At 41.4% G+C, this 14,114-nt stretch overlaps 1 protein-coding gene across 2 annotated transcripts in view; it reads right to left on the bottom strand.

Moving 5' to 3' along the window:
• Nucleotides 1-4,044: 4,044 nt before the first annotated feature.
• Nucleotides 4,045-14,114, bottom strand: part of LOC146991128 (lysyl oxidase homolog 4-like) — a 36,188-nt gene continuing 26,118 nt past the window's right edge. For both annotated transcript variants that reach the window (XM_085778121.1, XM_085778110.1), the window contains 5 exons: nucleotides 12,466-12,709; nucleotides 9,507-9,622; nucleotides 9,028-9,164; nucleotides 5,117-5,228; nucleotides 4,045-5,030 (listed from right to left, as the gene is read on the bottom strand). In XM_085778121.1, the coding sequence (XP_085634247.1) occupies nucleotides 4,960-5,030; nucleotides 5,117-5,228; nucleotides 9,028-9,164; nucleotides 9,507-9,622; nucleotides 12,466-12,709 (680 nt within the window). In that variant the 3' untranslated portion in view covers nucleotides 4,045-4,959. The remainder of the gene's footprint in view (nucleotides 5,031-5,116; nucleotides 5,229-9,027; nucleotides 9,165-9,506; nucleotides 9,623-12,465; nucleotides 12,710-14,114) is intronic.

Here is a 14,114-nt window from a genome sequence, read left to right as displayed (position 1 = left end):
GCACTGGGGTTCACCACAACTCTTACAAACTCCCTCAGATAGAAAAGTGCGGTGGTCAGTCTCAACAGACTGTTTTTCTTCGTTCCTGGAAAGCTGAGATTTTTGACTTGTAAAAACTTTTCACTAGACAGAAATAATGTGCATTTAATTGAACTTTTATTGTCAAATTCAGTTTCCTTATTCAGAGTCAGCTTTCATAATTCACCACCACCAGCTTCCTCAGACACGTCTGGGGCTGAAGAGACTTTTTTCTTTCTGACAGCTGGAGGCCGCTGTCTCCTCTGAGGCTTCACCCTGCTGACCACAGACCATGTGGCACGCTGCCTCCTGCACCTCCTCAGCCAATAATTAAGTCTCTTTCTCCCAGCGAGGATAAAAAAAGAGCTGAAAATTTGTCAGGTTTTTAGTTGGTGAACTTTGTATCAAAGTCAGACGTAAGATTTGCTTTTAACATTTGACCTCCTTAGCATTGAGCTGTTGAATAATGTGGATATGCTGACACATACAGTATGCTACCAATGCATTCATGGGAGGATGTTGATTCATATTAGAGCATTATGTCTCCTGTCACTTATATAATATTAAGTTATATCATTACCAAAACCAAATCCAAATTGAAGACAGAGCCTAGTTGGTGTAAGTGCAATTCAGTGGCAGCGGGTGACTGAGACACAGTGCCACGTGGCTCATAGGCGGCTAATTAAAGTGCTGCAGCCTGAGCTGAGGCACTATTATTACATCTTAACTCTTTATGTAAATTTCTTCTTATATTCGTGATTCATCATAAGCACAGACAAATACGGTCTCTGCAGGTATGACCGTGTTTGCAGATAATTCTTATTCCCAATAAAACATGAAGACATCACATTATGCTCTTACATTACTTATGTTGATAAAAGTGCAACTCACAGCATGTAATTCATTTGTTTTATGGACACAAAGGAAGCTATATATATCTAGGACAGACAGGAGTTTAGTTGGTGAGAAAATCCATTTTGATTGAATGAGAAAGATCAAATGTGTGTTCTTATTGTCTCACCCCCTTACAAAGCAAGTGAACTATGTATGTTCATGTGACGTAAAGTTTTGAGTTTAGGGTTTGCACTGCAAAAACTCAAATATCTTACCAAGAATATTTGTCTTATTTCTAGTCAAAATGTAATTTCTAGTCAAAACAAATCTCATTATACTTAAAATAAGACTCATCATATTTAAAGTAGCTTGTTTTTAGACACTTTTGACTCCTTTCAAGCTGATTTTCACTTGAAATAAGTAGAAAAATCTGATAGTGGAGCAAGTTTTTCTTCCTTATAACGAGTACAAACCTTGCACTTGCTTTCACTGGCAGAATTTTCTACTTATTTCAAGTGAAAATTTGTTTGGAACAAGGGAAAATGATCTAAATCCAAGTTAATTTTTAGGTGATGAGTCTTATTTTAAGTGGGAGGGGATTAGTTTTGACTAGAAATGAGACATTTTGACAAGAAATAAGACAAATATTCTTGGAAAGATTTTGAGTTTTTGCAGTGTGTTCAAGAGTTGGAGAGAACAGTATAGAATAAAAGAGAAATGCAATCAGTCATTTTGTATCAGCACCAGTCATTGTAGCAACTTTTTTCATTCAGCATTTTTTGTTACATTTCACCACCTAAATCTCTTCTCTCCCATGACTGAAGAGTAAACAACTCATATATGTTGACTGGTTATTACTGCAGCCTGTGACTGAAGCTCTGCCAGGTCTCTTGCTGTTTTCAGTACGCACGTGACCTCCTTCGTGACCTACTTAGATGACATTTCAATGCGGAATAAAAACAAATGTAGGCAAATTTTCTTTGTTAATCTGCCAGAACAGAAGTGGACCTCCCTGTGCAGGGGCCTGCAAGTCTTCTTTACCATCGTCGTGTGAGATCCCAGCAGCCCTGCCTACAGTATAATCTCCTGCTTTACTGTGGCTGCACGAGGGGGCCATGTACCGCAGGACAGCCTGCCTCATACACAATCATTAGATTAACTACACAAACACAAACCACTACTGAGCAAGTGGTGGCTCTAAGTGCCAACTCCACCATATATACGTGTTGCACAGAAGTGCTGGTGTTATGTCATGGAGCAAATAAAATGTGAGCCACGGTCCAAATGAAGGAATAAACAATTTAAGAACACTTGTTAGGTTTCCTAGCAGCAAACACACCGTGCAACACCCTCACCCATCAATTTCATTATTGTTATTATTATGATGACTGGAATATTATGAGGGACCTTGTGCAAAGAACAGAAAGAGAAGTGTTGCATCAGATTTAGCTACTGGCTTATTTCCATTAGCACATCAGAGTGCATGGAGGCAAATGCTTCAAGTGAGACACATTGCTCCAACAAAGGAAAAGCTGAATCATTAGCAATAAAAGACACTGTTTGTTGTCAGTTCATTATACTTAGGGGTTTTGCTGCTCCAGCCTCGCTTGGTCTGCTATGACAAATTAGAAAAATAGTGCGGCATGTGTAACAAACATTACAGATTTAGTTTGCTGATTTCACGACTCTTCCCTAATTGGTCTTGTCTCTGCATGTTAACTTTACAGCAGTTAGGCAGCTGCAGTTTTCTGTTACAGTGTTTGATGTTATTCATCCGAACAACATGCAACCGTTTCATAGCCATCACAAAGACCTAAAGCCACAATTTGGCTGGCACACTGGGTGTATTTGGATGAACGCATAATTCAAAATGCTATGCCATGTAATGAGAACTCTATTGTTTGCTTTGGTACAAACCTGTGGTCCTCTCTTTAGCATCTTTATAAAATGTACCTGAGTAACCAATTTTACCTTTTTACCGTTTTTTCTGGTGCTACTTGTGTGCCATCTGTTTGCTTAGGTTTTATGCTATGAGGTTTGGTGGTTAGTACCTATGAGAGAGTATCCACTCACACATGGTAAAATACACTGTGCACCACTGTACTGTATGTATTTGTTTTGCTGCAGACATCAAATCTCATCAGTCTCTCTAAGCCACTGCTTACTCTACCTCTGAGAGTAACAGCACTGTCTGCTTAAAGGGGACATATTATGCAAAACTCACTTTCATTGTTTTAGTATGTGTATTTGCGTATCCTGAGTGCTTCCTCACCCCTTAAACGTAAGTTTTGACAACTACGTCAACATTTTGTAAACTGCCATAGTCAGAAAATGTGTCTCTTAACAAGCCGTTTTAATTTCACCCGGCTTATTACATCACAAGCCGGGTGACGTGAATATTCAAGCCCTCGCTCCCATGGTTACCTCGGCTACCAGAGCGAAGGTTCTAAACCGACCGTTTAGAGCAGGGCTGTGAAACTGGTGTGTAGAGAACCCAGCTGTGCTCAATCTTTTGGTTTTTCTGACCAAAGCATGTTACTAACATTACTTTTAGACACCAAGGTACCATGTCAAGAAGCAGAAATGAGCATAATATGTCCCCTTTAAATTATGTTTATAATGAAAATGTTATTTCCTCATTGTACTTTGACTTGTGTACTATGACTCATTTGATTTTAATTTCCCATTTTACTTACAGAAAGTGTAATTATATTCTACCCCAACTCATTAAAACAAAATCAAGACCAAACTAAGTCCCATATTTAAAATATAGCCTATTGATGTGACAGTAGGGAACTGTGAGAGTTTCCAGTGTTTATAAGTGTTCAACAGTGGGAATGAGGTCGGAAACAACCGTAAAACATGGGTGAACGCAGGCTTCCTTGGAAAAGATGGGAAATCCAGTTGCTGCTGAAAATCTCAGAAGATCTTTTTTTAATTCTGCTGATGGAAGCAAATAAGTTTAAATGCTGATGTGATCTGACTATCAGACTCACTCCACCCAGTGTGTACACAGTTATGTTTAAAGATGGCTTCATTATGTTATTTATCTTTACAGTTAAATATGGGAATCTCTTCTAGCAACTTAGCAGATTCCCTCCAATCCTCTGCAGAAACTGTGGCATTAACTATCATCTTTGTTCTGCATTATAAACTCTGCAGTCAAATAACCATTCCTCAAATAACCATACAGTTTGTCAATCTGATGTTTATTCTTTGTCTACCATTACCAAGTACTGTTAAAGGCGCAATACTGTGGTACAACCAGATCTCATCTGATGAGTTGCCGATGTTTAACAGGTGATGAACAAACAGATGGAAATATTAATCATAATAAAATTAACAATACAAAACACAGCCACACAGGGACAAGTTTCAACTCAAAAGTACATTAAAATTCTGCATAAATTAGAGACCTTAAGAACAATATCCCAGAGAGGTAATATAAAACTGTACATGACAATACATTTGCAATACATTACAATATTTATTCAAATAAGGCAAAATAGCACCAAAAAAAAAAAAAAAAAAAAATCTCATTCAAAACCAAGAACCACACAGTTGTAACAGTAAATACTGCATTTTGTAATGTGAACAGTGAAAGCACAGAAGGCATGTACAGAGTTTTGTCGACAGTCTGTTATCTGTGTTGATATGATAAGGCTAACAGTCTGGTGATGTGCTGTACTCATGTGCCTTCGTGTCACTACTTTGTGGTAACTGTGGTTATGTTTTGATCAAGGGAATTAAATTTATGAAGAATTCAAGACAGGATTTTGTAAAATTGTAAACTACTCTATGTTTGTAGTGACATTATCCTTGTGACGGGTTAGCTTGGGCTTCCCTTTCCAACATTTCTCCTTCTACGTCGTTGACTTTCTACCAGGAACAGTCACTGCTGATGACAATAGGTCACAGGATTTTAATTTGTCATTTTTGCATGAAGTCCCTCCCATACCATTCCAGTCCCCCCTCCCTCCTTACTTCTGACCCTCATCTTTCTGTTTACTGGCATGTTGTTGTCATTAACCCTTCTTTCCCTGACGTGCTGAGGTGTGGTGAAGAGTTGTACAGTTGTTCTATCTTTATGTCTGCATGCTGTTAAATTCACAGGAAGTTGTTGGAAATCTGACGTTGGTGGTCAAACAAATCCTCCACCTCTGCACTGTAAGCATCACCTGATGAAAACAGACAAAAAAAAAGACATGTTGAATACACGGCAGCCCAGATGGGAAGGTATGTGTATGTTGTCTGCTCACACTACCTGCATGACATCCGGACATGTAAACCCGTGCACCATCATACTTGCACCGGCAACGCATCACGTTGTTCTGGAAATCAGACTCAGCCATGTCTAAAGATGGGTTGACCTCCACCTGTAAAAGGAAAGAGATTTGAGATGAGATGCTACCAGGTTTAGATTCATTCTTGGGGAGATCATTCATTTCATTGGGTGAAGAAACTTTTTGAACCAGTCGGGCTACATATACATCATAAATATGAGACTTAAAGGGATACACCAACATTTTTTTTTTCATGTCTTGCCTCACTCCCGAGTCCATGACAAGCAGATAGACACCATCCTTTCAACTGTGCGTGCAGTAACAAGGGAGATACGAGCAGAGCTGGCGCACCGCTAACTAGCTTAGCTCAAACGCTGGAAGTGTATAGGTAGCGTTAGCCTGCCTCCACCTAAAGTCATCAGAGAAACTCTTCAGCAACTCTAAACAGAAACCGGCGGGCCGATCTTCGTCTCAGAGCTGATAAAACTCTCCAGTAAGGCATCTTGAGCGGTCAAATGCCGGTAACAGGACGAGATCGGTCAAAACGGAGGGTTCAAGCAAAGACGGTTTATTTTGGTTCAAGCTAGCTACATCGAGGGTAGGTTAGCTTCCTATTTCAAAGTAAAAGCACAAATTCTATTGTCATGGTTTTCTGTATGTAAAGGGCAACTGGTGTTTTATTTTGTGAAAGTAATCGGAAGTGCGTTGGTCACAACGGCTAGCTTGAGTAGCGCCGAATTCATCCGAACAAAACTGTAAACAGCTGGTATTTAGACAAATTAACGACACACTGCTGATCTAAACGGCTACTTTCTCACCTGAAAATGTTTGAAATGTTGATAAAGTGATATATTTAGAGCTAAAATGAAATCAGCTTCTGACTGCTGATTTCGGCTCGGGTAGGAGACAGGCTAACACTACCTATGCACTTCCAGCGTTTGAGCTAAGCTAATTACGGGCGATACGGGCTCTATCTCCCTTGTTACTGCACGCACAGTCGAAAGGATGGTGTTTATCTGCTTGTCATGGACTCGGGAGTGAGGCAAGACATGAAAAAAAACCTGTCCTTTTTGTAGATGCAGAAAAAAGCGTTTGATAGATTTTTAATTGTAATTCCAATCACTTGGCTTACTACAAAAGAGTTCAGATTTAGAGAATATTGTATTTGCTAAAACACCTTACACATCAAGTCCTGGTGACAAGTACCATACTGTCTATTTCCATTTCAGTTTTGGTACTTATAAGGCTATCCGCTGTCACAGCTCTGACTGAACCACTCACACAAACAGAGCAGCCCAGGTTATCTCTGCTATGGTAACAGACAGGCACTGTATTTATCTGTATGTGGACGATATCCTGTTATATTTGTCAAAGGTATGAGTCTCCTCAAAGCTTTCACTCAGGGGCATCGTGTGGCGCAGTGAGTAGAGCAGGCGCCCTATATGCAGAGGCTACAGTCCTCGCTGCAGTCGGTCCCGGTTTGAATCCCGCATCGGACGGCCCTTTACCGCATGTCGTTCCCCCTCTCTCTGCCTTCCTGTTTCCTGTTTCTCTCAACTATACTGTCAATACTTTCATTCAACCTTTTCAGATATTGAAGTAGTCACAGGTCAACTATTCGTTTACGTATCTGGGAATAAAGATTTAACCAATAATAGTGAAAACCTTTTGACAATTTGGAAAATAGTCTTATCAAATGCAGTATGGAAAATGGAGTATGAGTATGGAGGATTGGATACAGGAATTGTTGCAGAAAATAGTCCAGTCAAACCTAAACATTACATTAAAGAGTGTATCTCATCAGTTTATTATAAACTAAATGGCAGATCTTACTTTACGTCATGCAAATGCTATAAATTTGATTATGGGGAATACCTTTATTTCATCCTTTATTTCCTGCCTGTATTTTAAATATGAAGCTAGCCAAGCAAGTGTTAGCTTAGCATCAAGATTGAAAATAGCTAACCCGACTTTCAGCATACACTTCAAAGATCTGTCTAAAAACGCACTTGTTGATAAGCTATATATTTTCTTATGTTAAAATGACCGCTGTTGTTTGACAGTGGTTATGGGTGGGCGCATTTCTGAGTGTAGAGCATTGACTTCTTGTCCTTTCTGTCTAAGTCTGGAGCGGCTTTTCTTAAAGTGAAGGAATAAGTGAGAAAATAACATGTTAGTTCAGACAGTTAGGGAACAACTGGTTTTCCACCGGGCCCACTGAGGAGTCAGAGGATTGTTCTCCACTTTTCTATATGGCTCATGATATAAATTGGGGGTTGGAGCGATGCATGACATCACTTTCCACTGTTATCTCCCTGCAGGAAAAAAAAGGCACAGAGATGCAGATGACAGTTTTGGGTTTGGATTTAAGTTGCAGCCTATCATTAGGCTGTAGCCATGGTTGGTTGCCATGGTTTGTTGTTTTCCACCCTGTCTGTCTGCCTGCCATATATAGGAAAAGCACACAAATGAATTTTCCTGATGCACACATCAAACAGATAACCTGACCACATATTCAATAAAGCAACCCAGTTTCATTTTTTTACATACAGTATAAATTTTGTGGTTTCAATTAGCTTTATTTACAGAGAAAGATTTAAGATGTTATAATGATTCTTTTTTCATTACATTCACCCATACAGTACATTACTTTCAGCCATATTTGGTGTGCCGAACGTCACATATTTTCTAAATATTGCACGTTGAGAACAGCTAATGATTTCAGCACATACTTTATTGTCCCGGTGTAAAACACCATATTAAGTCGGTGGCAGTTGATGCTCTTTTTAAAGCTCTTGTAATAATGTGACACAAAAGGCCCGCAGCCTGTTTTACAGAACAATGAAAGGTTGTCACTGTCATGTAAAAGACTGTGAGGTTGTGCAGCTGATTTTTAAATGACGGCGCAATCAGGAGCAATCAAGCTGAGGTGGACGTGACTCATCAGTTTAAATGTATGGTCCTAAAAACGGTTGCCGGGTAAACACCCAGCTGCGTGACAGACGGGCGAACGTTCGCGCCCTCCCTCAATCTCTCACATCTAACACAAATTTATGAGCAGCTCGACTACTGTTCAACCGCAGCAACTCCTGCAAAGTGCTGCTAGGTCATGCTGCCATGGCAACGACGGATGCCTATTTTATAGTATACAGTATATGTGGTTTTATCTCTCGAGACGCGGCTCATCAGATGTGCGCTACTCATGCAGCACGGGCGGACCGCTCCTGTAGCGTAACTACAGTCCACGCACGCAAGTCCAACTTAAACATCTTGATTTGAAGTAAACCGTCAGAAAATAATGACAAACTGTAAACATCATCACTTCGCCGTCAGGAAAAAATAGAACAAATGACAGAGAAGGAGGACAGATGAGTAGCTCACGAGAGCAGATTGAATGTCTAGAAACAGACCAGACGCGAACAGGCTCCGATTTTTAAACACAGAAACGTGCTGTGTGCAAATGTGAAGTGCTGACGGAGCTTTTCCACCACCAATAGGCCCGAGCTCCCTGAGAGGGTGAACTAATAGTAGGTCTACTTTCTATATAAAACCAGACTAAATTCACTTTCCTTAAATACGCACACACCCTTAAAACTACATACATGCTGTACACCTGAATGGCTGGAAGCAAAGCCAAGAGTCATTTAGCTGAAATTACAGTCTTTTATCACAGCTTTTATCTCATGTGCGCCTTCAGATGTTGAAACGCCAACCCTGGTGTTTTCCCTGTTTTTTTTCTCTGGTTTTTGCCCACTTTCCTGATCTCAGACGTTGTGTAAGCTTAGTTCTGCTCTTTCACCGTGAAGAATGAGGTGTGGATGACTTTTTTTTCTCTTCATTATTAGGGCCGAACATACTGTATAAAAGAATCTGGGTAACCGAGCCTCCTCACCTGGAAGATGTATTCACCAGGTCGTACGTCCGTGATGTCGACCCACTGACAGTCGATGTCATGGCGGTAGGTGTCCCAGCAGCCGACTGAAATTCCCTGCTGTCCCATGTTATAGCAGGCATACCGCTTATGGATACCTGGGGCAAGAAAAACACATGCAAGGAGGAGAAAAGGGAATGACTATGATGTGTAAATTGTCACGATTTTTGAAATTTCTATCACAAAGCTGTAATTATAAGAAAAAGATTTAAGAGCCTGAGCTTTTTTGGAGACTTTATAATGAATAGAAAGGAGCTGTACAAAGCGCATAGGGCTTTGTGAAGCCAAGATCCATTTAGGCTTGGCCTCTGATCTTACAGCTGACTTTGAATACTCATTATGGGATTTAAGCTTTGCACTTTTTGGTGCACTTGATCCTCTTGTTTGTCACAGTTCTGTTCTTGTTTACAGATTCCCCAGAAAAAAGACATTTGTCTCACCTTCGGGGCAGTAGGTGTCCTCCAGACAGAAGCTGGCTTTGTGGCCCTCGGCAATCTTGGTCCCGTTGAGGGTGAGCAGGTCGTAGTGGGTGAACACCTCAATGCTGTGGTAATGCCTGAAAATGAGATGGACACAAGGGGAAGTCATGAAAAGGAGTCATATTGTAGAAAAATCAGTTGTGTCACCTTCATCATCCTGTGAAAAACAAAACAAAACACACACAAGAGATGACGTGTGTTTGAAATATAGCAGCCATAAATCCCTGTTGTGTTGTCACAAAGACGTCAAAAAGACACAAGCAACAATTGTAAAAGCACAAATTGGCAGATATCAGTTTAGTGTTGCCCTTTCTCTCATTATAGGGCCATTCCCAGAACACACTCCACCAAGGCTGAAAGTCAAACCATGTGTTTGCTGGTTGGGGAGGTAGTGATTGGGTTGTGGCTCGAAGACACAACGAGCTCTGCCTCTCTCGCTCTGGGACACAGAACCACAACCACTGAGATAAGAAGCCAGGCTGCTCTGAGCGCAGTCATGGCTCCGACTGTAACAACTGGGTGACCAGTGAGGAGGATGTTTATTGTAAACATCATTTTGCAGGATAAAAGATTGTGTTTATTGCATGAAATAACAGACTTTTTAACCCTAACCCTTGTTATATGAGTTATTTATAGCCCTAGATCTCCAAAATATCACTGCACTGTGCTGCAACCAGTGATGCCATTTCACTTACCAAATTCTCATTCATCTGCTGCTGCAGGCATTTATTTATTTATTTATTTTTACCCCTGGTAGCAGCTGTTTTCTTTTCTTTTTCTTTTTTTTTGTAAAATGACTCTATTTCTCGTGTCACCCCATAATGATACCCATTCCTGTGCCATGGTGGAGGTTAGGCAGGTTTTCTTTTCCGACCAAACCCTGCAGGAGCTGAAATCACCACGTATTTAATCCCTGAGTTGAAGGCGTAAAATGAGATGCTGCAAAAAAAAAAAAAAAAAAGCTCCTCTAGGTGACAGAGCAGCAGCAGGGAGAGAAAAAAAATGAAACTGTAAACGTCCGAGCCCGGTTAGAAAATCCTCTTTCTAATCTTACCTGTGGCACTGACATCAGACAGTTTTCTACATGCAGTAATGTTATATACAGTAGTCGAGTTGTAAAAAAAATTCAGGGGGGATGGTCAATTTTTTTCACCTTATTAAAAAAAAAGGGGGGGTTAGTGTAATTCATGTAAATTATATAATATAATTTATTATTATAAAATTATAAATTATATATAAATATATATATATTATTATTATTATGGAGCTTCTCCACTAGTACCAACTCAGCTGGGCTTTAATTGATTTGACATCTTTCTAAAGCACCGTAGGGGGGTCTGGGGGCACTCCCCCAGAAAAAAATTGTGATTTTTAACACATAAATAAGGCATTCTAGTGTACTCTGAGGAGAAAATAAAGGGAAAAGACAACATTGCTTCAGATAAAACATTTTAAAAAGCCCATTTAGTAGGCCTACTGACTAGGTTCCTTTCATTGTAATGACAAGAATGGCTAAAGTGTATGAAAGTGAACTCAGAACTGGTCTAGTGTGGAGCTGTGGCTGGAGAGCAAAAACAAAACTCTGACCGAGAATAGTCACTCCTCGCGCTCATAGACGTTAGAAAAATGTAAACACACTAACATCAGTGGGTCACTTACAGCACCACGCCGGACCGGACCGGGCCGGTCCACTGACCCACCGGCGGTCTGCCCCTGCTGGCGCGAGTCACCACGATTGCAGAAACTTCTCCCCTTTTCCGTGATTCGGAACCGCTCGGAACGCTATCTATCGCTAGAGTTCAGATTGTCACCTTGGTTACCTGGCTGTTAACCAATAAAACACGGAGGAGGATTCTCGCTTCTACAACACTTCTCTCTGATTGGTCGTGGCGTCGTGCCTGTGTTGCATTCACTGTGACCGGGAAATTACAAAACTACCTTCTCAGTTAATGTGCGCTTCTGTTTAACTCGGTCTGAGAAAACATCTGGACCTGGGCTATACGTATAAGAAATGTTCGGGGCTAAGAGCCGGGAATGCCCAGGCCAGGTGACAGCCTGAATATAATTATAGTTATGTCCAACATTTAATGTAAAAAGGGGATGGAGAGGGGGGATGGCATTTTTACAGGGGGGATGATTTTGATCGTTTTTATTTCAGGGGGGATGCCATCCCCCCCCATCCCCCCTCAACTCGACTACTGGTTATATACCTTATTTCATGTCCCTGTGGACTTCAATATGTAGGTAAAACAACGAGACAAATAAGAACAAGGATTATTGAACACAAAAGTGCAATTAGGAGGATAGATGAGAAATCCCCTATTGCTTGTCACTTTAGAGATGCTAACCATCCTATCTCCTCTCTCACCTTCTGTGTTATCCAGCAGATTAAAACACAGTGTAAATGGTTATTTCATCTCCAAACTCTGCATCCAAAAGGTCTAAATGAAGAAATTATACTTAATTGCTTTATCTAGAGCCCCTGGGCGTGTGTATGTGGCCTGCCATGACCAGGGATGTGAAAAGTGTCTTATTCATGTCTCGAAATGTTTCTCTGTATGCTCCTATATGTTTTCTCTTGTGTATTTCTTGTACTTGATCTTGAATATTTTGCATATCTAGTCGCTAAAAGTAACTATCAGGGTGTACCAGGTTTTATCATACTTTAATTGTTTCAATAGTCTCAGGTTTCACCCTGTTGTACAACATGTGGCCCTGGAACATATGGATGGGATGGAACGTATGGATCCACCCACTGTTTGACCATTAAATGTTTTCCTGCATCCGTCAATCTCTCTGGTGGACATTCCCATTTTTGATCAGTGTGCGAGCTTTTTCCTCCTGTTGCTCTTACGCAACCTACGCAACCTGAAAAGAGATTTTTTTTGGACAGTTTAAAACGCCTTTTCTCCCTTTTTACCTGTGGCACTGGTGCCATGTCCAGCTCTCTCTGCCGGCCCGGGGGCGGAAGTCGGCGCGACCCATGTTCATGATGCGAGAGGAGAAGCGCAGCAGGCGGCGGTGTCCGTAGGGCCAGTTCATCCGGGCGGCGGAGGACGACAGGCAGTTCTCCTCGTTAGCGCAGGTGAGCAGGTGGAGGGGGCGGTCCTCCAGGTAGGCCGTCTCCTGGACCAGCTGAGCGTCCAGGACCAGGTCAGGAGCAGCTGCAGGAGGAGGAGGTCAAGACGCAGAGTTTACTTCAACGTAGGGCTGGGCCATGTGGCCTAAAATCAATATCACCATATATTGAGCAGTTCGCCTCGATAACGATAAATGGACGATAACTAGCCTACCCCCCCCCTCACTTTAAAACTATAGACTGTCTGAAAATATGTTAAGAAAATCCCCCAAAAATACTTTTAGTTGTTAAGAGTTATTGAACAACTGATAAGCACACATTATTACAGCACATATTAGGCTACAGAATTTCTTTTTTGAACAAGCTGCTCTTCCTCCTCAACCAGATGACTCCTACCTCAGCAGCCGCAGCCGATTCAACTTTTGAACGTTTTCGCTACATTTAGTTGTGGCGGCCGCTTCTTCTTAATTATCGCCGCCAATATTTCATAATGGGGTCGGAGCAGATGCACAGTAATAATCTACCGTCACTTTGTAAACTTCTTTCGCTCATGTAAACTGCGTTGCTTATGAGATGTTACTTTTTTTGTGTATACATTTTTCCTGTTCACTTATTTCCTTATTATATTATTATTTTATCTTATTTATTTTATTTTTTTTACATTGTCGTTTACATGATCGAAACAAGGGGGCAGTTGTCGGTCTGAGAAGTGAAGCTCACTTCCGCGTTCAAAAAACTGCAATCCCCTCGGCTTCCTCTGGGGGCTGGTGTCAGAAGGGAGCATTCCCCATAGACCCCCATGTTAAAATCGCCGATTTTACATCCTCAATAAACATGATCAAAGCCTGGTGTCAGAACGTTTTTTTGTCTCAATCGATAGTTTCTACCCCCGCACACACTCTGAGGGGGGTGATTTTTTTTTAACTCTATAGTTTTACTGTTATTAGGTTAAAACTCTGGCCAATTAGGGCGCGGAAACGTTGAGTGACAGGTCCGAGCAGCTCCGTGGACAGCTGCTTGGAGGCCAGTGGGCGGGTTCTCGGCCGGCCAATCCAACATGGCGCTGTTCAGGCCGCCATATTTGAGTCACAAAAACGACTCCCCAAAACCAATGGGTGACGTCACGGACGCTACGTCCATTCTTTTTACAGTCTATGGATCGAAATAAAGATATCAATCAATCAATCAATCAATCAATCAATCAAGTGCCCCGACCCGCTGGGCGGCGCTCTGTTTATCAATAAAGAACGTCAACTGGTTATTTCAATTTAACGCCGTCATGTCCGTTTCTGTCTATAATCTCTTTGTCGCTCCCTTCACGCTGGTCTGTTGACAAAATCACGTGACGGTGGCGACCGACGCTGCACGTTTATAATCATTTCAGCGAGGTGTTTTCTCATTGCTCTGGTGTGTGTGTGTCATTAACTCAGGTGAAAAAATAACAACAGTCTCAGTGCAGATCAGCGCGCTGCTGCTGCCGGTGTGTCACC

The sequence above is a fragment of the Trachurus japonicus genome, chromosome 1 (genome assembly GCF_045865225.1).
Source record: "Trachurus japonicus isolate A0001 chromosome 1, Traja_1.0".
In the NCBI taxonomy this organism is placed as follows: domain Eukaryota; kingdom Metazoa; phylum Chordata; class Actinopteri; order Carangiformes; family Carangidae; genus Trachurus; species Trachurus japonicus.
The sequence above is the reverse complement of the archived record's forward strand: the minus strand, read 5'-3'. Positions and strand labels throughout refer to the sequence as shown.